The following is a 21,662-nucleotide window of genomic DNA, read 5'->3' as shown; positions in this document are numbered from 1 at the left end:
CTACACCGAGCCCCTCCCGGATGGCCGAGCTCCTCACCCTATCTCTAAGGGAGTGCCCGGCCACCCTATGGAGGAAGCTCATTTCAGCCGCTTGTATCCAGGATCTCGTTCTTTCGGTCATGACCCAAAGTTCATGGCCATAGGTGAGGGTAGGAACGTAGACCGACCAGTAAATTGAGAGCTTTGCTTTTCGGCTCAGCTCTCTCTTCACCACAACAGACCGGCACAGCGCCCCCATTACTGTGGCAGCCGCACCGATCCGTCTGTCGATCTCCTGCTCCATTCTTCCCTCACTCGTGAACAAGACCCCAAGATACTTAAACTCCTCCACTTGAGGCAGGAACTCCCCTAAAACCTGAAGAGGACAAGCCACCCTTTTCCGGTCGAGTACCATGGCCTCGGACTTGGAGGAGCTGATCCTCATCCCAGCCGCTTCACACTCGGCTGCGAACCGCCACAGTGCATCCTGTAGGTCTTGGCTAGAGGGGGCCAGCAGGACCACGTCATCTGCAAAAAGAAGAGACGAAATTCACTGGTCCCCAAACCCGACCCCCTTCGGCCCTTGGCTGCATCTAGAAATCCTGTCCATAAAAGTTATGAACAGGACCGGTGACAAAGGGCAGCCCTGCCGGAGTCCAACATGCACTGGGAACAGGTCCGACTTAGTGCCGGCAATGCAGACCAAACTCCTGCTCCGCTTGTACAGGGACCGGATGGCCCCCAGTAAAGGGCCCCCGATTCCGTACTCCTGGAGCACCCCTCACAAGGCATCACGAGGGACACAGTCGAATGCCTTCTCCAGGTCCACAAAACACATGTGGACCGGTTGGGCAAACTCCCATGAACCCTCGAGTACCCTGTAGAGGGTATAGAGCTGGTCCAGTGTCCCACGGCCGGGACAAAAACCACACTGCTCCTCCTGAAGCCGAGATTCGACTATCGGTCGGACTCTCCTCTCCAATACCCTGGCGTAGGCCTTACCAGGGAGGCTGAGGAGTGTGATCCACCTGTAGTTGGAACACACCCCAGTCTGCCAGTCCAGAGGCACTGTCCCCGATCGCCACGCAATGTTGAAGAGGCGTGTCAACCATGACAGCCCTACAACATCCAGAGACTTGAGGTACTCAGGGCGGATCTCATCCACCCCCGAAGCCTTGCCACCACAGAGCTTTTTAACCACCTCGGTGACTTCAGCCTGGGTGATGAAAGAGTCCAACCCCGAGTCCCCAGCCTCTGTTTCCACCACGGAATGCGTGATGGAAGGATTGAGGAGATCCTCGAAGTACTCCTTCCACCGCCCGATAATGTCCTCAGTCGAGGTCAGCAGTCTCCCGCCCCCACTATAAACAGTGTTGACGAAGCACTGCTTCCCCCTCCTGAGGCGACGGACGAAGCGAAGGTTTCTTTAGTAAAGGTTTAATTACAGCTAACTTAAAAGCCTGTGGTTCTGATCCATTTACTAAAGATAGATTAATCATATCTAAAATGGGGCTGGTAATCAGAGGGAACACTTCCTTAAATAATTTGGTTGGGATTGGGTCTAACATACAAGTTGAAGGTTTAGATGAAGCTAATATTTCTGATAACTCAGGAAGCTCCACAAGATCAAAACAGTCCAAACACAGATCAGGTTCTACAGTTATTTCCAATGTTTTCTCACTTGTTGAGGATGAAGTAATCATCTTCCGGAGTATGTCAAAGATTTTCTTTTTAATAGAATCAATTTTATTTAAGAAGAATCCCATAAAGTCATGGCTGCTAAGAGCTAAGGGAATGGATGGCTCAACAGAGCTATGACTCTGTGTAAGTTTAGCAACAGTACTAAAGAGAAACCTAGGATTATTCTTGTTCTCTTCTATTAATGATGAGAAATAAGCTGTTCTAGCTTGGTGAAGTGTCTTTTTATACAACAGTAGGCTATTTTTCCAGATTAAGTGGGAATCCTCTAGGTGTGTAGAGCGCCATTTTCTCTCCAATTTTCTAACGTTGTGCTTTAAAGTACACAGCTCTGAATTAAACCAAGGAGCTAGCCTCCTATTAATGATTACCTTCTTTTTCAAGGGGGCTGCATTGTCTAATGCATCACGCAATGATGAAGAAACACTATGAATAAAAGAATCAATTTGTGAAGGGGCAGAAACAGAATTATTGCCCTCCACTGTGCTTTTCAGTGATAATGAGGAAATTAAAAGTGGAACAGATTCTTTAAAGGTTGTTACAGCATCGCCTGATAATGATCTACTATAATGAAATTTTCATCCGTGTCAATATAAATCAATCTGTCCTGTAACTTCTCCATGCTGCTGAGAAGTTTTAAACGTGCATAAGCGGTGGTGAATGCTGCAATAAACACATTGTTTGCCTTGCTTGGAGGAGAGATAACACGTTTACTGAAATTCCATTGCACTATACACATTTCAGGGTTGAAAAAATGAAAATAGTTCACTCTATATTTACTCGAAAACATGAAGCTGAAAATTTAATCAGGGTTAGTGATGACTGTGGTCTGAGACAGATCACTTATTTGCGCAAATGTCCCCCAAAAACTGTTTAAACACAGTTTTGCAACCTGCCTTTTGGCAGGGTTCATCTCGATTTTCTCAGTGTCTAATTGGATACCCTGATGGAGTTTGTAGTCTCTTATATACTTTGACTGCCTCTCCTGATCCTCTGCTTCAGACGGGTAGCCTGAAGCCTCCTGCTTACCCTTTAAAAAGCAATGTATGTAACCTTTAAAGATTGTGTCACTGCTCTTTTCAAAATGCCACACCTCTGTGATTTTAGCAAAGCGATAACCACACTGCAACGCTTTACTAAACTCTACACTCACCCACACACCTGTTAGAGCTCTGATGTTCTGTAAGGTAAAACGAGGAACAACAGGTCACGTGGTGGGTAGACCACAGCTTTGATTATTCCGAAGTAGCTGCTGGGGTCATCAAAATCTTTGTAAATGATGTTGGGGTGACCGAGGGGAAAAACGCAGTTGGCGTTTACATAAGGATACAGAGATGTGTAATCCACATAATGTACAGTTTCACCTGGCCCCGCTGTGTACCTCAGTCTCATAGCGCAGGTGCGTCCACCATACAGAGCATCCCGGGGTGATAACGGTTCGGGTGCATTAACTTTCTCAAGAAAGCTGATCACCCCCGGGTGGGTTTTTTTCATTTCAGTCCACTCATGCTCCCAGATGACCTTGAGACGAAGGCCGTACACAGTTTGGAGCACCTTGCTTCTCTCAACAGTAGCTGCGTAAAACTGTTCAAATGCGACCCCTCTCAATGGACACTTGTCATGAGACATGTAACACTTTTTACAGCCGTGGAAAAAACAGCCGTAAAATTCAATCGCAACTTTGACACCGTTAATCTCTGCATACCCATCCACAGAATATGGACCAATTTTCTTTTCACCCCTATTTAAAGCATGCTCAATAAATATGGTTCTGCTGTCTGCAATCCAGCCGAGACATTGAATGGACACGCTGGAGAACGTTTTACTGCTACGTCTGTAATCCAGAGGGGAGGGGATGGCTAAGGTTTTAGGAGGAAGGAAATTGGTTACAAAAACCTTCATGCATGCAGATGCTATCGTGATGCATTTAAACAGATCCATATTTGTCTCCTTAAAGAACTTGTCTCTGAAAGAATTTCAACGTCATTTTTACAATAACTAATAGCTTCTTTCTTAAAGTCAAAGACCCCTTTGCTCACTTTTCTGTACCAGCTGTTAAACACCTGTTGTTCTTGAAGACTCATGCGTTCTACAGCGTAGCAGGATGGAGGAGGATATGACCCCACACATGATGACTAAATGCGTTTTCTTATTTTTCAATTAAAGCATATAACATAATTTACACCATCAGTTACAGTCCTTGAGGAATGGCCCAGTTTGGAGGTAATTTGGTCCATATTCATGGAATGTGGAATAAAGCCATCAGAGGAAGTGAAGGTTTCAGGACTTGGATCCAGGAGTATCTCTGGTCAGAACAATGAATGAAGGCCAGCAGACACAGTGTAAAAACAGTACTAACACTCAATGGGGCTTTACGTGTGGTTGGATCATGCAGCTGTCCAGCATGTGGACCATCCGAGTCTGTTCGATAAAACATCCAGATTTCGCTTCTTGTTGTACAGGACAGATGCGTTTCTGTTGAACGCTGTCTTTGAAGAGCAACCTTCTGGTAGGTATCTTCAGTGTCGCATCTTTGGGTGTATTTGTAAACAGATTTATATGATATTTTATTGAACTATGCTTAAAATACATATATATATATATATATATTGTTGTTTTTATTTATTTTTAACCACCTCCTCCACAAGCTGTATTCCAGGTTCGGCTTTAGTTTGCTTGATCAAATCAGCTGTGTCTTCCAGAGGTACACTCACCGTCAAATCTGTAAACAGTTTTATCTGAGGTTTAAAACAAGTCTCTAATAATTACACATTCACTCTGAAAGAAAACAAATAGTTTTTAGGGCTTACTTTCTGGCCCGGGAGCAGCTGGTAACTTATCCGGTGTGTTTTCAGGGGAAATGATAATAATTTGCGGAGGCGTATTTAAAGATTCAGATTTTAATTCTTTGTTAGAAGAAAGTTCAGATGTTGTCGGGTTCTCATTTCTGAAGATAATACGCCTTCGCAACTTTGACTGTCGATTCCTGCAGCTGATTCCTCCAAAGTGGATCATTTGGGTTTACCTCTCTCATCAAATCTATAAATTTGTTCAATGTTAGCTGATTTATTCGTTAACTATAAAATATCGATGCATTTAACATTACTTACCATATTCTGATTGAGTCAAGATGAAATCCTCAAGGTCATCAGTGGTGGGTTCTAAGAGAAAGAAACAATATATATATATATATATATATATATATATATATATATATATATATATATATATATATATATATATATATATATATATATTTAAGAAATCATTAAATGCGTGTGAATGTTCTTTAATATTGTTTATATATATATATATATAAACAATATTAGAGAACACTCACATGCATTTAATGATTTCTTAAAGATGAATACGTACTTGTAAAGATGGCATCGTATTTCTGAGAGTCGTTAGAAGCAGATATAACAATTCCGTCGTTTCCTGAAATATTTACCGACATTTTTTATTCTTGTCAGTACTGGTATTTTCAATGTAACAAGTTTAAACTACAGTTCTACTAGTATTTTTCAGTGCAACAAGTTTAAACCTTTTTTAGCTGTAGCAGACCTGATGATGATGAGGATGTAGGCAACAGTGAGGTCTCTGTGACTACTGTGAAACTAAACCTGTTTTTATTGCCAGCACACTGAAATGCAGAAAGAGGTCCATTATTATATTAGCTATTCATTGCAATGTTTCTTTGTGGACAAAACTCAGTGCGCCATTACATGGGGACGCTGTGTCTATAAACTTTACCAAAATCAAAAACTAGAATTTCCTTTTAGAAGCACGTATTAGCAATGAGAAACCAGCAAACTTTGATATACATCAGGCCCTGGGGTCTCACCTGTTCATGAACCTATGTATTGACTCTTTTGGAGCGGGGGTTGGGAGTTCTAATTACTTGATTGCCCTGTGTCACACACCCTTAAACACACCTCTGTATTATTATTGGTTCATTTAAGGTATCGCCCCTAATGACGACAACCAATCAGCATCCACGGTTACGCCCCTCGGACACACCCCTGTTGACCCCATGACCTCCCCGCCCCCATCACCCATAGCCCCCCCTTAAGGTCAAAGGTCACCTGTCAAAAAGTTTGATTGAAGGGTGTATTTTATTCTCTCACCATCTTAAGATCAGTGTGTCCTTTGTCCAGCACAATCAGCCACCATCTTTATGACATCCTCAACTGTGACTGCTTCCTTCTCAGCTCCACCTTTGATCCTTACCTGCAAACAACTCACCACATCCTTACTCACACATACATGAAAGGTTATAAAGATCAAATAGTAAAGTTAAAGAAAAGGAAAAATATAAGATGAAAGGAAAAACATAAGATAAAACTATATACAATTATTCCAACAATTAGTCTTTTCAAAGTACCCACACATGATGACTATATGCGTTTTCCTATTTTTCAATTAACGCATATAACATCATTTACACCATCAGTCCATGGTCCATATTCAGAGCAAAGTTTGGAATGTGAATAAAGCCATCAGAGGAAGTAAAGGTTTCAGGACTTAGATCCAGGAGTACCTCTGGTCAGAACAATGAATGAAGGCCAGCAGACACAGTGAATGTCATGTAAAAACAGTACTAACACTCAATGGGGCTTTACATGTGGTTGGATCATGCAGCTGTCCAGCATGTAGACCATACAGATGACTGAGTTGTCCAACAATGGAACCACACTCATCACATTATCTTTCATTCAGTTGTAATCTGCCCCCTGATTGGACAAATCCAGAACCAATTTCTGTTGTTTGTGGAGTCAGAAACTCAATATATGGTTTAAATTGGTTGTTGTGTGTATTAAACTCGAATGTCAAAGAACTTGAACCTCATATTTCTTTTGTGCTCAGAGGGGTTTGGGATATTTGGGGCTCTGACCTACTTTTCAGCATTTAGTTGTAATTACAAACCATTTTAATGCAGAGTGACTCCTCATTAAGTCAAAGCATCAGGCTTCAAAAGATTCGACTGGGAATACATTTTAGCATAAAAGAATAATCTCCAGCAGCATTTTCATTTTAATGCTGAAGTTTGGCTGATTCAGTGTTTCTTTAACAGCAGGGTCAGACCTCAGCCTGGAGGCAGCTCCATTGCTGGCAACAACATCTTGCTTCTGTGTTTGCTATCTACCATCGCTGTCTGTGTTCCAGATTGAGGAAATCACCTTTAAGAACTACTACACTGCCTACATTACTGTACGTTTGTTGAGGAGGACTTCTGGACAGGATGGCCCAACTAAATGGTGTACTGCTCTAAGAGACCTGCTCCTGATGGACAACCCCCACACTGAGAGGGGGTCCCAAGACTACTACTCCATCCACAGGAAGCAGGTGAGTCATGGTTTCTGTGTTCAAATAAAAAGGTCTGTCAATGGACAGCTTTTGGATAAATCCAATCCAATCCAGCTTTATTTATAGAGCTATTTAAAACACCATGCAGGGCTTGACTCCTGGATCATTTCCTGCATATCTTCCCCCTTCTGACCTCCTCATTGTTGACTTTACTCTAAATAAATCCCACCAGCACCACAAAACCTACAGAAAATATGTTATATTGCCATGAATTTGTGAAATTTACTATGTTGATTTTCATCACATTCTTTCATTTCTCTGTGGCCAATCGCGGTTTTGGACATCGCTCACATCAGAGCCAAGTTTGTTCTCCATGCCGTGTTGTGTTTATGAAAATAGGAGCTTCCTCTATGGACAAAGTAGTAAAGTTTGGCAACAGTATGTCAAGTGGAAGTAAAACACCAACAAACCATTGAGATAATTCAGAGAGGAATTTCACAGGATTTCAGTTAGGTGGGTGATATTAAATCATCTGATGCAGCCCACATCATAACCACTTGGAAGCCAAGTGGCCTGGCTTGGAGCATATTGTCTACAAAGTAAAGCTGTAGTGAAGCACTGATTTGCATGTAATAAGGAACCTTAAGGCAGGAGAAGTTTCCAGATACCTGCTGGGGACCATTGGACCCTGCCAGATCTTTCTGTTAAAACCTTATTCAGACTCTGAGCTGCAGGGGCCTAAACAAAGTTTAATGAGGTTTAATGCTCCTCTTCTGAACCAGCTCTTTGCCTTTGTTGATGAGGCCTGATTATTCTGTTTTTCATAACCATTTTAGTTTGGATGAGTTCAATATATCTGACAAACACTATTGGGAAAACATTGTAGTTTATGAAGCTGTTGAAGGAATAAATGTTCCCTGCTGTCATCAGAGCAGATGTTTCTTTTTTTGCACACAGTGTAGATCAATAATTCCTTCTGTCATGTTAATATAATTTGTCATATAGCATATGGTTAGAAAAATAAAATGTGGTGCATGATCAATCACGTCTGTCTTGTTGAAGTTGGTGTTAAGCCAATCAGATTTCTCCTTTATTAAAGGATTGCACCAATAAGAGATCTGTCCATTTAAATTCCCTCCATAGTTTTAGTTTAATTAATGTGCAGAAAAATACAACTCTAAAACAATCATTTTTTAATTAATGTTTTCTTCCAGAAAAAAATACCATAGATGTTAAACAGATTTAAGTACAGTTGTTAATGAATGTTCAAAACTGAAATCTGATCCCATCTGCTGGCAAAACAATATTAAACATCAGGTTGACTCATATCACAAGTTTCCACAATATTCACATTTGAAACCAGGAATGTAACATTATAAACATTTTGTATAGTTCTTATTGCATGTAAACCACCTCCAATGAATATCATTAGGATTATATTAAAATAAACTATAAATATGCACATTTTTATACAAAGTTTTTACAAATTGTTTTGTGGAAAGTTACTGCCTATAGAACTGCCTTCTATGAAATGATGTCAAGATCAAATTATGACCTCCAGCCCACAGTGTACCCAGCATTCAGATAGTTGATCTTTATAATATGTTATCTGAAAATCACAGGGCATTCTTAATCCTGAAGGCTCTTATTATGGAGATTTGCAGGAAGTTGTGTTTCAGTTGCCGTAGTTAAGCTTGAAACAAAAAAGCTGCTTGTTAAAAAAAATAAAATGGCTATAGTTATAACAGTAGGGGCTCTTTGGTGGTCAGAATATTCCTGATTTGCTTTCACTGCTGCGGTAAAGCATCTGAGATGATAAGTTGAATGGACAATTAAAAAAAGAACAGTTGTTAATGAAACACTAAACTATCATGGTTTGATGATATTTCAAAGTGGTAGTACTCACTGTCAGGAAATGTGTTAATGGTAACCATTAAAACCAGAAAGTGTTTCATCTCGATCAGAAACGGGTCTAACTGAACTGAACACAAACAGATGATCAGTCGAAATAGATCTTTATTTTTCCAGTTTCCTTTTTGTAATCAATGACATCTGCATAAATGCAGACTTTGGCAGAACCACAGTTCTGGTATTATTGGGCCATGATCGACACCGTTGACCATGGTATATTACTGGTGCACCTGGAGAACTGGGCCGGGCTTTCTGGTACAGCACTTGGCTGGTTTGAGTCTTACTTGAAGGACAGGAACAATAGGTAACTTTACATCACAGCTAACAAAAATCACATGTGGGGTTCCCCAAGGTTCCATCCTGGGACCCCTCCTATTGAATATTTGCAAGCTCCCCCCAGCTCAGATCATAATAAACAAAAAATATTAGAGTTACCATAATTACGCAAAAAACACAGCCCTACATTACAACGTCACCAGATGACTATGAACCCATTCAAACGTTGGTTAGACTGAAGGCATTATTTTTGGACCAAAGGAGGAGCGATCAGGAGTCAGAACACCGCTTCAGTTTCTAAAGCTAGAAACCACGGACCAGGGCTGAAATCTGGGTGTAGTGATGGACTCAGACCAGAACCTCCAGGACAACATAAAGACAGTAACAAGGTCGGCCTTCTATCACCTGAAGAGCATCTCCAGGATTAAAGGACTAATGTCTCAGCAGGATCTGGAGAAACTCATCCATGCGTTTATCTTTAGTGAACTGATCACTGCAACAGGTTCTCCACAGGTCTGCCTAAAAGCTCCATCAGACAGCTGCAGCTGATCCAGGAGCTGCTGCCTAGTCCTCACTAGAACCTAGAAAGCAGAGAACATCAGCCCAGTTCTAAAGTCTTTTTTGTTCACTCAGATCTTTAACTGTAAGATTTTTACTTGATCCAAAGTGTAGATGTAAGGAAACATCTTCTCAGTGAAGGTGTGTGTGAAGGTGTGTATGTGTGTGTTAGTGTCCAGATCAGAGAACGAAAGTTTTCCTCTGTTCCAGTCCAGATTTACTCTGATCCTCCGAAGCTTCTTCTGTACTGAGAGAACTGTGGATGAACCTGGTAACCATGCTGATAATTGATCTTCTGTTAACATCAATCCCCATAACCCAGACTGTATGTTTTTCCTCCTGTGGACAGACTCTGCTAACAAACCGAGTGTCCAAACATCACTGTCTCCAACATCTACATCCCAGCTGTGGTTCCCTGAGTTAAACCCCTCAGAACCCAGGAGAGACCACCATATGTCCAACCTCTCTGGATTGTCAGGCAGCTGCTCTCGGACTCCTGCTCTGACACTGGTCAGATCTTCAGACAGGTTGAGCTTAGGGTGAGCAGTGTTTGGATCCAGGATGAGAGGAGTGTAGGACACCATGTTCTTCATGTTGCTCCAGATGTTGAAGGCCAGGTTGCCCAGATGTTTGGCCTGGTCTATCAGAGCTCCTGAGGGCAGCTGTGGACCATCCAGCAGGGGGCAGCGCTGGACTCTTTCCACTGCAGCCTTGTAGTTGTGCAGGAAGGAGACGTCTTCAGCTCTCAGCTCCTCCTCTGTGGCTCTGACTGTGGCTGAAAGAGCTGCTATCTCTCTGCTCAGAGCCTCCATCTTCTCCTTCATCATCCCACTCTTCTGCTCCTCTTCCTCCCTCAGTGCAGCCAGCCTGGCCTCCTCTTCCTCTGTTAGAAACTGATGAAGCTTCTTAAACTGCTCCTTAATCAGCCTCTCTGTGTGTCGGGCCTGGACCTTCACGTGTTCTGCTGTCTGATTAAACTCCTTTTGAACTTTCTTCCTGAGCTTCAGGTTCTTCTTCAAAGGTTCCAGAGTTTTCTGAAGGTTCTTCTTGTGTTGCTGAGCAGCTTCATTGATGGGTCTGAATCTGTGCTTGGTGTGTTTTTCTGAATCTCTGCAGACGAGACACACTGGCTGCTGATGGTCCAGACAGAAGAGTTTGAGTTTCTCAGAGTGCAGACTGCAGAGATCCTCTGAAGCTCTCTGGTCTCTCTGCTGTAAGAAGGTCTCACACAGGTTCTTCAGAGCCAGGTTACAGGGTGGTTGATGCTTTGAAGATCTCCTCTTACAAACTGGACACTCTTTAGCTGGTTTCTCTCTCCACCAGTTCTTCAGACACTCCTTACAGAAGCTGTGGCTACATGACAGAAGAACCGGATCTTTGAAGATGTCCTGACAGACCGGACAGCAGAGATCCTCCTCTAATCTGGAAGCCATTTAGTCTCTGAGTGAAGCTGAAAACACAGAAGGTCCAGTCAGTCATGGCTCCCTCCCTCCTCCACTAACGTCCCTCAAAGTTACTCTGAGATGTTTTATTTATCTCCTGCATCTGGCCTCGCTACGATGAAGCAGGCAGTTTAGTCGCAGGGTGAATCTTATCGTCTGTGTGTCTCTATGTAATGTTGAAGAATTACAAACTCTTCCTGTTTTGCCTCAGGTGAGTTAGACAGGGCGGAGCTAGAACCTGTTAGACTTCTTCTGACAAACATTGTTTAAACCTGTAACTGAGGTGTTTCCTTCCAGACTTTCCAAGTCTGTCAGAAAATGTTATCTGCAAAGTTCAGAATACCACAACCTTTATGTAGGCAGAGACAAAAAAAATCTGTCTGGACCAGTTTGTTACGTAAATGGGCTCTCGTCCTGGATCATTTTGAAAATGACACAGTTTAGTTTGAGTTCATAAATAAATATACCTTAAAACAGTTTGATGACTGTACAAAAGATGATTTATGTGCAATTGCCTCCCATTATGGCATCTCTGCGTATAAATCTATGATAAAAAGTGAATCAAAGACTTTTATCTTTAGTTGTTAGTACCATTCCTGTAGTTGGTGAGCATTTTGAGCATGTCTTGGTAGATTGTGTGGGTCCCTCAACCAAGAACAAAAACTGGTAATCAGTTTGTCTTACCTGTCATGCGTTCTGCCACCTGTTTTCTGTTTTCATGAAATGTTCTCTGTTCTTCATTCTCACTGTGTTTTTGTGATCTTACTGTTAAGTGCTTTGGTCATCTTAGCCAGTTGATCTAAATCACTAAATAAATACTTAGCAGAAAGGAAGAGTGTTGTACCGCTACAAATTCTACACAGATGTTTGCTGCAATGCCTCCATCTCCAAGCGCAGCACATTCTGTGGGTCCTCACTTGGTCACCTATCAGGTTGCTTCCTGTTCAGCAATTGGCCATGCAGCTTCTTGTCCATAACAAGCATCTGTGATTTTCCATACTTCAGTGAAGGTTATCCTTACCAGACTGGTGCTGAGAGTTCAGAAGGACTGCAGCTTCATCTGTTACAGCAGCCAAAACTTAGCGGTGTAAAGGGTTGTTTACATCCAGAAGAGAACCATGTCTTGTTTGGGAAGATCAGAGTCAGGTCTTTGAATTTGGCAGGTGATGTTGGTCTTTTTACATTTTCAAGCTCTTACCCCTTAAAATACATTTGGGTATACTGGTGCCAAGCAGCCAGGTTGATTCAGATATTTTCCTCCAAAGGATTGGAAGGTTCAGCCTCAGACATAAGGTTCAGGTGCCTGGGAGCTTTCCAACCAGTCATCATGTGCTTTGTTGGCTTGGAGATGCTTCAGACTCATGTGCAGACCAGTAGATAGTTCTTCAGGTTCAGTTCTTGGTTCACAAATCTGGTAAGAAGTAAGAGGTATTTCTGGCGAGGATTGGACCTCTCCTGGGCTGAAGTTTGGACAGATGTTTAGGTGCAGTCCGGAGATGGAGGGTTTTTAATCTAAAAACTTTGGATTTCATCACTTCTTTTCACATGCAGCATGTTCTTGCTGTGCTCACCAGGTTTAGACCTCCAGGAGACACAGTGACTTTCTAAAACACTTCAGAATTAGCACCTCCATGTCTGAGGCTGTGGTTCACAATCAAACAGTGAACTGTCAACTATGGGCTGTGGACAAGCTGCTGCTTGAAGAGGGGGTCAGGTTTTTTGGGTGTCTCGTTGATGATTTGTGGCACAAATGGAGCCTGAGAACTACGCTAAAAGGCCAAATTAAACCAATTTATCAGTTGAAGCACATTGCAACTTTCAGTTAAGGTGATGAGCAGGTGGGAGTGACCCACAGAAAGAGATACCAGGTTGGAAAAACATTATCTGGTCTGGTGAGTCTGGATGTCAGCTGCAAAATTCAGATGGCCCAGTCAGAATCTGACATGAACTCCATGAAAGATCCATCCTGTGTAAGATCAATGACTCAAGCTGCTGGTGGTATCATGATATTTTCTTGGCACTTTGTATGCCCCTCAGTACCAACTGAGCATCATTTAAACCATACAGCCTACCTGAGTATTCTTTTCTGACCATCCCCATCCCTTAATGACCACAAGGCACCCATCCTCTGATGGATGCTTCCAGCTGGATAATGCTCCATGTCTCAAAGATCAGATCTTCTCAAACTAGTTCCTTGGACATGATTCATTTAACTCCAATGGTCTCCACAGTCACAATATCTCAGTCCAACAGAACAGCTTTAGGATGTGGTGAAAGAAGGTTCTGATTTGGATGCGCAGCTGACGAATCTGCAGCATCTGTGTGATGCTACCATTTCTACATGGACCAAAGCTTGAGAGGAATGTTTCCAACAGATTGTTGGGTTTATGCTATGAAGAATTAAGAAAGTTCTAAAGGCAATAGTGGTCCTACCTGGTACAAGGAAGATGTACCAAAAGAATTTGTCAGCAACTTCTATGCTTGTTGAGAAGAACTGACAAAAACGGCAAACTAAATTATTCCAAGAACTTGAAAGCAGATATTTCAGCGGTTTTTATGTAAAAATGTTTTAAATGAGAATATAAATGAATAAAGTGATGGATGGATGGATGGAGCTGATACCATCTCTTTTAGTGAGTTGCTGTGTTATGTTTCTCCACACAAATTCAGCTTTGCATCATGCTATATTCACTGTAACCTGGATGTTTATAACTCTAAAATACTTTGCATCACTATAACTCTCCACCCAGACTTTAATGTTTTAAATGCTCATACGGAAATTGTTGTTCTTCAATATCCAGTTCCCAAGTAGAAGTTGGAAGTTTACAGAAGATCCAGTTATCATTCAGAGGGGTTACAGGTTCCTGTGTAGATGTTTTGCTACATTGAAACTCTACATTCAGCATCATGTCTGCACAATTTTCATTTAATTTTGTCATGGTTTCTCTTTATGATTTGGCTGCAGAGTCGATCACTGGGAACGTTATGTGGCCGGTGTAGCCGGAACGGTCTGCAGTCCCAGCCACACTGCGTTGTGTTCAGGTGCACGACACTCTAAGGAGGATACTGACGACCGGCTCTTCTGACTAACTTTATTGCAATCTTCACAAAAATAATAAAGAGCACAAATGGAGAGTCAATCTTCACCGTTGGAACAAGCCTAACATGAAAAAGATATAAATTAAAATACAAAATCTACTCCATGTGAGGATGAAAAGGAGAGCGCTAACATGCACATGTAAAACAATGTGACTAACTTGTTGGTTATCTTGTGCTCTTAAAATTCACCCAAGAAACTTAACAAATCTCCCGAAACAACTATTTTTACAACCATTTACAATACGGATCATGTAGGAATCACTGTACGCAACATAAATGACATTACAGCACTAAAATTCCTCTTTCAAAACCGAGCTGCGTTGGAAACCTACCTCTCCCAGCCACGTACAATGCAGACTGGCGAGAGATAGCAGATAATACAGCCCATACCATATAAACCACTAGAGGGCACTGTGACGCCCAAAAATAAAATTCCCAATACAAACAAACTTTAACACCTAAAACAAAACACATATTTTGGTGAAATAAACACACCATACATTCTATATGAAGATAAATTATATAGAAAATAAATAAATAAATAAAAAAAATATAAATAAAATGTCTGTCTTTGTTCTTTCCCTGCTACACCGGCAGCTTTCTGTAGAGAAGGAAGAGGGACCGACACCTCTGCTTTATTTTATTTTCTGTTCTTTGATATGTGTGTGCTCTTGCAGATGCTGGTGGATGCAGATCATGTGGTGTCAGTGAGACTGATCCTAAGACAGCCGTCCTGCGCCTGGCTGACCTTCAGCCTGGAAGAGATCAAAATATTCCCCCACATGGAGCCGGTCAGCCTTCTTTTTTTTTTCCTCTCTGTGTTTGTGTAGAAAAAGATGGATGTGATCTTGTAGGAGATTAAAAGTTGTTTGTCATCATAACCAGTACATGATGCCATAGTTAACCTGGTAAACAAAATGTTAACAGGTGTTAACAAAATAGTTAGAAGCAAAATTAATACAATTCATGTGTCTTTTCTCTCCTGCAGGAGCCAAAGAAAGAGGTCTCTGATTGGTTGTCTGATCTGATTCTAGTTGATCAGCACCTTAATGCAGAGGTACACAATTCATCCCAGTGTTTGTGAATAAAAAGGAAAATTGGTTTTTAATGGTTTTCACAGATCTGATGGGGGTTTACAGCCTGCTGCTCTCCTCATTCCAGTTTTCTTATACTCAATATTTCCAAATTTACTAATTAAGAAAATACTTTAGAGGAAGGTATGTGCTTTTAATATTTAATGTTACCAAACCATTATATGTGATGATGTACAGTATGTTTGAATTTATTATATAAACATTCTCTTACTCTTCAGATTAAATAAATCTGCACATTCTTTGAAGAAAACTTATGAGAAACTGCTGAAAACTATTTTTTTTTCAGTAAAGAAGATAATTAATAATATAAAGTAAAACTTCTGATTTACCTGATTGATCTCCAGTATAACTGACAGGTATTCTGCTGGATGTCCTGCAGGGCCTCCCAGACCCTCAGACAGTTTCATCCAGTATCCAGCAGATGTGGGCTCTGACTGAGGTGATGCAGACTAACCAGACTACAGCCTCCATTGGGCGTTTTGATGTGAGTTCTTCATCCCGGTTTAGTGTAACCTTGAGGTATTGATTTCTGGAAAACATCCTAACAGCACAGATAGAAACTTTTCACGTTCTTCCTGGTAGACATAGGTCTGTGCTCAACAAACCAAGAACAGCTTCATGAATAAAAATAATGAAGTTTTCAAGAGGAATATTTTTTATGATACAAGAGGAACCTCAGAGTTTACATCTGGATAGATGAAATAGCAGCAGCTTACTGTATGTTTAGCATACAAATAGAAGATGAACAGTGTTGATATGAAGACAGATCCCTGTGGAACACCTTTGTGTCATTGAGGTAACTAACAGCACATGTTGACTTACATTCTTACACTCATGATCCTGTCCATTACCAGCCTGAGACAGATCTGTAACTTTATTGCACACAGTTATTTAAAGGATCAGCCACACTGTAGAAATTGTTGCTCACTTCTTCTCTGGTTTTATAGAGCCTGACTGGCAGAAAGTTAACAGTATATAAAATGTCTCCCAGTAGTTAAATTCCCAAGAACTTCTACAAAAAGTATTCTTTCGTGTTCCTGCAGGTGGACGGATGCTACGATATCAACTTACTGTCTCTGACGTAAAGTGGCTTTCAGCGACTGAAGAAAACAGAGTTAAACTGTGAAGACAGAGACCATCATGATATTCACTGATGATTTTTCACTTTTCATTGAGCTGCACTCAGATTACATTCACATTATATGATCATATAACGGTATTCAAACATGTATTCAAGTTTTAAAATATGAAAAGTGCACCAAACGTTTAACTAAACAGTATCAATTTAACTCCTCAGTCTCCAGTGTTACTCAGATTCTGATTTTAGTCAGTTATTGTCAGAATTGATAGAAGTTGCTTATACTGTATATCCTTCATTAAATGTAAATTATCCCTTCTTCATCATCTTTACTTCATCTCATATTAAGCAATTTAATTTGAACTGGAACTTATTGTGTTTTTGGTGGAAATACTAATAATACACACTGCTAAAGACAAAGAAAACTACGTAATGTACACTATGGTAAAGCTGAACAAAGTAACACCATTTTTCATAGTATTAACATTTAGAGTCGTAAATTAGGTCATGTAAAACAAAGCCAGAGTGATTCACTGATTTCATCATCTTCATAAGATTTGGATTGTTTGTAACAATTTAGTAGTTTTAGCATAACATTATCTGTTTGTGGCAATAAGAGTTTTGCAGACTAAGGACAACAATCAATATTAGAAATACTGTATTTTCACTTCTGACAGCAGAGATGTTTGTGACAGAAGCCGGCTGGTGTGTGTGATGCATGAACTAACAACATTAACATGAGCATCTATGGATTAATCGGTTCCAGAGGTTCTGTTTAAAAATAAAGGAACAGTGTATAGTGAGAAATAAAATAATGAGACACAACAAGTTATGTCATGAGTTCTTTCTGTCTGCTGTAAAATATTTAGTATTTATTTTGTGACACACACAGTTGAAAATGACATTGTATTGACCACTGTAGAGAGGATGGAGGATTAAAAAACTAAACATGAGATGATTTACTTTGACAGTACATTTGTAGCATGTGTGTATAATATGAGCCAAATGTTAAACTGATCAAGCCTTACCGAAATTATCACATGTTCACATTATCTAATCTTCTGTCTGTTAAGGTGTGTACAAGTGTTAGTATTGTTGTGGAAAATGATTTTTAATGCTCTGACCTGTTTTTACCCCTCTCACCCATGACCTCTGTTTGGTTACTTAGAGGAGACGAGCTCTAAATTCATTATCAGGAGTTTTATGGTTAACACTCCCTGATGTGTTATATCTTAAGGGATGGTAGATGGGTGCTCTCATAAATAACTTTGTTACCTCTGGGGTGGGGTCTAGGGGCTATACAGGTCCTTCTCAAAATATTAGCATATTGTGATAAAGTTCATTATTTTCCATAATGTCATGATGAAAATTTAACATTCATATATTTTAGATTCATTGCACACTAACTGAAATATTTCAGGTCTTTTATTGTCTTAATACGGATGATTGTGGCATACAGCTCATGAAAACCCAAAATTCCTATCTCACAAAATTAGCATATTTCATCCGACCAATAAAAGAAAAGTGTTTTTAATACAAAAAACGTCAACCTTCAAATAATCATGTACAGTTATGCACTCAATACTTGGTCGGGAATCCTTTTGCAGAAATGACTGCTTCAATGCGGCGTGGCATGGAGGCAATCAGCCTGTGGCACTGCTGAGGTCTTATGGAGGCCCAGGATGCTTCGATAGCGGCCTTTAGCTCATCCAGAGTGTTGGGTCTTGCGTCTCTCGACGTTCTCTTCACAATATCCCACAGATTCTCTATGGGGTTCAGGTCAGGAGAGTTGGCAGGCCAATTGAGCACAGTGATACCATGGTCAGTAAACCATTTACCAGTGGTTTTGGCACTGTGAGCAGGTGCCAGGTCGTGCTGAAAAATGAAATCTTCATCTCCATAAAGCTTTTCAGCAGATGGAAGCATGAAGTGCTCCAAAATCTCCTGATAGCTAGATGCATTGACCCTGCCCTTGATAAAACACAGTGGACCAACACCAGCAGCTGACACGGCACCCCAGACCATCACTGACTGTGGGTACTTGACACTGGACTTCTGGCATTTTGGCATTTCCTTCTCCCCAGTCTTCCTCCAGACTCTGGCACCTTGATTTCAGAATGACATGCAGAATTTGCTTTCATCCGAAAAAAGTACTTTGGACCACTGAGCAACAGTCCAGTGCTGCTTCTCTGTAGCCCAGGTCAGGCGCTTCTGCCGCTGTTTCTGGTTCAAAAGTAGCTTGACCTGGGGAATGCGGCACCTGTAGCCCATTTCCTGCACACGCCTGTGCACGGTGGCTCTGGATGTTTCTACTCCAGACTCAGTCCACTGCTTCCGCAGGTCCCCCAAGGTCTGGAATCGGCCCTTCTCCACAATCTTCCTCAGGGTCCGGTCACCTCTTCTCGTTGTGCAGCGTTTTCTGCCACACTTTTTCCTTCCCACAGACTTCCCACTGAGGTGCCTTGATACAGCACTCTGGGAACAGCCTATTCGTTCAGAAATTTCTTTCTGTGTCTTACCCTCTTGCTTGAGGGTGTCAATAGTGGCCTTCTGGACAGCAGTCAGGTCGGCAGTCTTACCCATGATTGGGGTTTTGAGTGATGAACCAGGCTGGGAGTTTTAAAGGCCTCAGGAATCTTTTGCAGGTGTTTAGAGTTAACTCGTTGATTCAGATGATTAGGTTCATAGCTCATTTAGAGACCCTTTTAATGATATGCTAATTTTGTGAGATAGGAATTTTGGGTTTTCATGAGCTGTATGCCAAAATCATCCGTATTAAAACAATAAAAGACCTGAAATATTTCAGTTAGTGTGCAATGAATCTAAAATATATGAATGTTAAATTTTCATCATGACATTATGGAAAATAATGAACTTTATCACAATATGCTAATATTTTGAGAAGGACCTGTAGTTCCAAACTCTTTTAAGTTGAGATAACACCCACATACTGGTATAAATACTGTCTGTAAATCCGTTTGGGGCTCTGCTCCACTGACTCGGTCAGTGACAGGGTATTCAAATGCTGTATACATTTGAATAAACGTATAAAGACAAAGTCCGGTCTTTCCCTTGTTAATGAGTTGTCTTCTCTCCCACTTTGATTAGAAAATCCACAACAGTATCCAGATCAGGTGTTTATGCCTGTTAATATGCAGATCAGGTGTGTTGAAGAACGTGGGCAGTAATTGACATTAAATTAGAATTAAAGATGTGATAAAAGATAATTGTGACAAAAAATAGCCATATTTCTTTGTTAAAATTTGTAAGTCCACAGTCGCTCATGAGTGATGTGATAGGGGAAGTCTCCAGTCATTCATTGTGGGAGCATCAATGATAAACTGTTCTGGTAAAAGCCAAGTTGCATTAAAAACAATGTTTATATGGTGAACCATATTTAGCACCTTTAGATATTGGTAGTTATGGTTAACAATAATAAAAGAAAAAATAATAATAATCTGAAATTACTTTTATTAAAATAACATACAGTACAGACCAAAAGTTTGGACACACCTCATTCAAAGAGTTGTCTTTATTTTCATGACTATGAATATTGTAGCTTCACACTGAAGGCATCAAAACTATGAATTAACACATGTGGAATTATATACTGAACAAAAAAGTGTGAAACAACTGAAAATATGTCTTATATTCTAGGTTCTTCAAAGTAGCCACCTTTTGCTTTGATTACTGCTCCACACACTCTTGGTATTCTGTTGATGAGCTTCAAGAGGTCGTCACCTGAAATGGTTTTCACTTCACAGGTGTGCCCTGTCAAGTTAAATAAGTGGGATTTCAAGCCTTATGGGTTGGGACCATCAGTTGTGTTGTGCAGGAGGTGGATACAGTATACAGCTGATAGTCCTACTGAATAGACTGTTAGAATTCGTATTATGGCAAGAAAAAAGCAGCTAAGTAAAGAAAAACGAGTGGCCTCATTACTTTAAGAAATGAATGTCAGTCAGTCCGAACAATTGGGAAAACTTTGAAAGTGTCCCCAAGTGCAGTCGCAAAAACCATCAAGCGCTACAAAGAAACTGGCTCACATGAGGACCGCCGCAGGAAAGGAAGACCAAGAGTCACCTCTGCTGCAGACGATAAGTTCATCCGAGTCTCCAGCCTCAGAAATCGCAGGTTAACAGCAGCTCAGATTAGAGAACAGGTCAATGCCACACAGAGTTCTAGCAGCAGACACATCTCTAGAACAACTGTTAAGAGGAGACTGTGTGAATCAGGTGCTAGGAAACCACTGCTGAGGACAGGCAACAAGCAGAAGAGACTTGTTTGGGCTAAAGAACACAAGGAATGGACATTAGACCAGTGGAAATCTGTGCTTTGGTCTGATGAGTCCAAGTTTAAGATCTTTGGTTCCAACCACCGTGACTTTGTGTGGCGCAGAAGAGGTGAACGGATGGACTCTACATGCCTGGTTCCCACCGTGAAGCATGGAGGAGGAGGTGTGATGGTGTGGGGGTGCTTTGCTGGTGACACTGTTGGGGATTTATTCAAAATTGAAGTCATACTGAACCAGCATGGCTACCACAGCATCTTGCAGCAGCATGCTATTCCATCCGGTTTGCGTTTAGTTGGTCCATCATTTATCTTGACATGAGTGATAAACAATACAAAAGTTTTCAAACCCCAACACCCTGTGACTGTGGATGATACACAGTGCCAAATGAGTGTTTTAGTCCAGACATTTTTCCACTTCCTTGAGTTCCTCATTTTTTAAAATGTGTTCCATTGTCAGACCTTATTTTAGCTGGGAAACCGTGTCTAGGGATATAATGATTTATCAAACACTTCACCACAGATTTATTGTCTTCCTTTTTTGTAGGCCACGCCTCTGGCCATCCAGTAAATGCATCCACACACACCAACAGATATCTGAACCCATTTACTCTCTCAATCATGTCTGTATAATCAATGATAACTTATTTTCCTGCTATTGGGTCTACTGGGAACTTTCCAGGTGCTGACTTCAAGGTTGGTCTGGTATTGAACTGCCTGCACATCTCACATGAATTAATCCAATGCACTGCCATTGGTTTCAAAAAAGGATGCCACCAGTGTTCAAGATTTTTCAACATTTGCGTTGTTCCCACATGTCCTACTCCATGCACTTCTTCTAGAGCTACTTTGGTAAGACCTGGTGGCAAGATGGGACGTCCATCTGGACTTCTCCAGAGACCATTCTGATCTTGTGAACTCCCTCGTGCC

At 41.0% G+C, this 21,662-nt stretch overlaps 2 protein-coding genes across 4 annotated transcripts in view; one reads left to right on the top strand and one right to left on the bottom strand.

The window, feature by feature from the left end:
* The window catches only part of nicn1 (nicolin 1), a 35,857-nt gene extending 18,587 nt beyond the window's left edge, over positions 1-17,270 (top strand). For all 3 annotated transcript variants that reach the window (XM_047348462.1, XM_047348463.1, XM_047348461.1), the window contains exons 3-7: positions 6,844-7,023; positions 14,948-15,061; positions 15,259-15,327; positions 15,744-15,848; positions 16,408-17,270. In XM_047348462.1, coding sequence (XP_047204418.1) covers positions 6,844-7,023; positions 14,948-15,061; positions 15,259-15,327; positions 15,744-15,848; positions 16,408-16,449 — 510 coding nt within the window. In that variant the 3' untranslated portion in view covers positions 16,450-17,270. The remainder of the gene's footprint in view (positions 1-6,843; positions 7,024-14,947; positions 15,062-15,258; positions 15,328-15,743; positions 15,849-16,407) is intronic.
* LOC124857267 (nuclear factor 7, brain-like) lies at positions 8,116-14,791 on the bottom strand. The gene has a single exon (XM_047348460.1). The coding sequence runs from the start codon at positions 11,160-11,162 to the stop codon at positions 9,801-9,803; it is 1,362 nt and encodes a 453-aa protein (XP_047204416.1). The 5' UTR covers positions 11,163-14,791; the 3' UTR covers positions 8,116-9,800.
* Positions 17,271-21,662: the final 4,392 nt, after the last annotated feature.

This window comes from Girardinichthys multiradiatus, chromosome 20 (assembly GCF_021462225.1).
Source record: "Girardinichthys multiradiatus isolate DD_20200921_A chromosome 20, DD_fGirMul_XY1, whole genome shotgun sequence".
Taxonomy (NCBI): domain Eukaryota; kingdom Metazoa; phylum Chordata; class Actinopteri; order Cyprinodontiformes; family Goodeidae; genus Girardinichthys; species Girardinichthys multiradiatus.
Note: the sequence above shows the minus strand (reverse complement) of the source record. Positions and strands in the feature narration are given on the sequence as shown.

Excerpts from the sequence above, each read along its gene's own strand:
- LOC124857267 (XM_047348460.1), bottom strand. The coding sequence starts at position 11,162 with ATGGCTTCCAGATTAGAGGAGGATCTCTGCTGTCCGGTCTGTCAGGAC.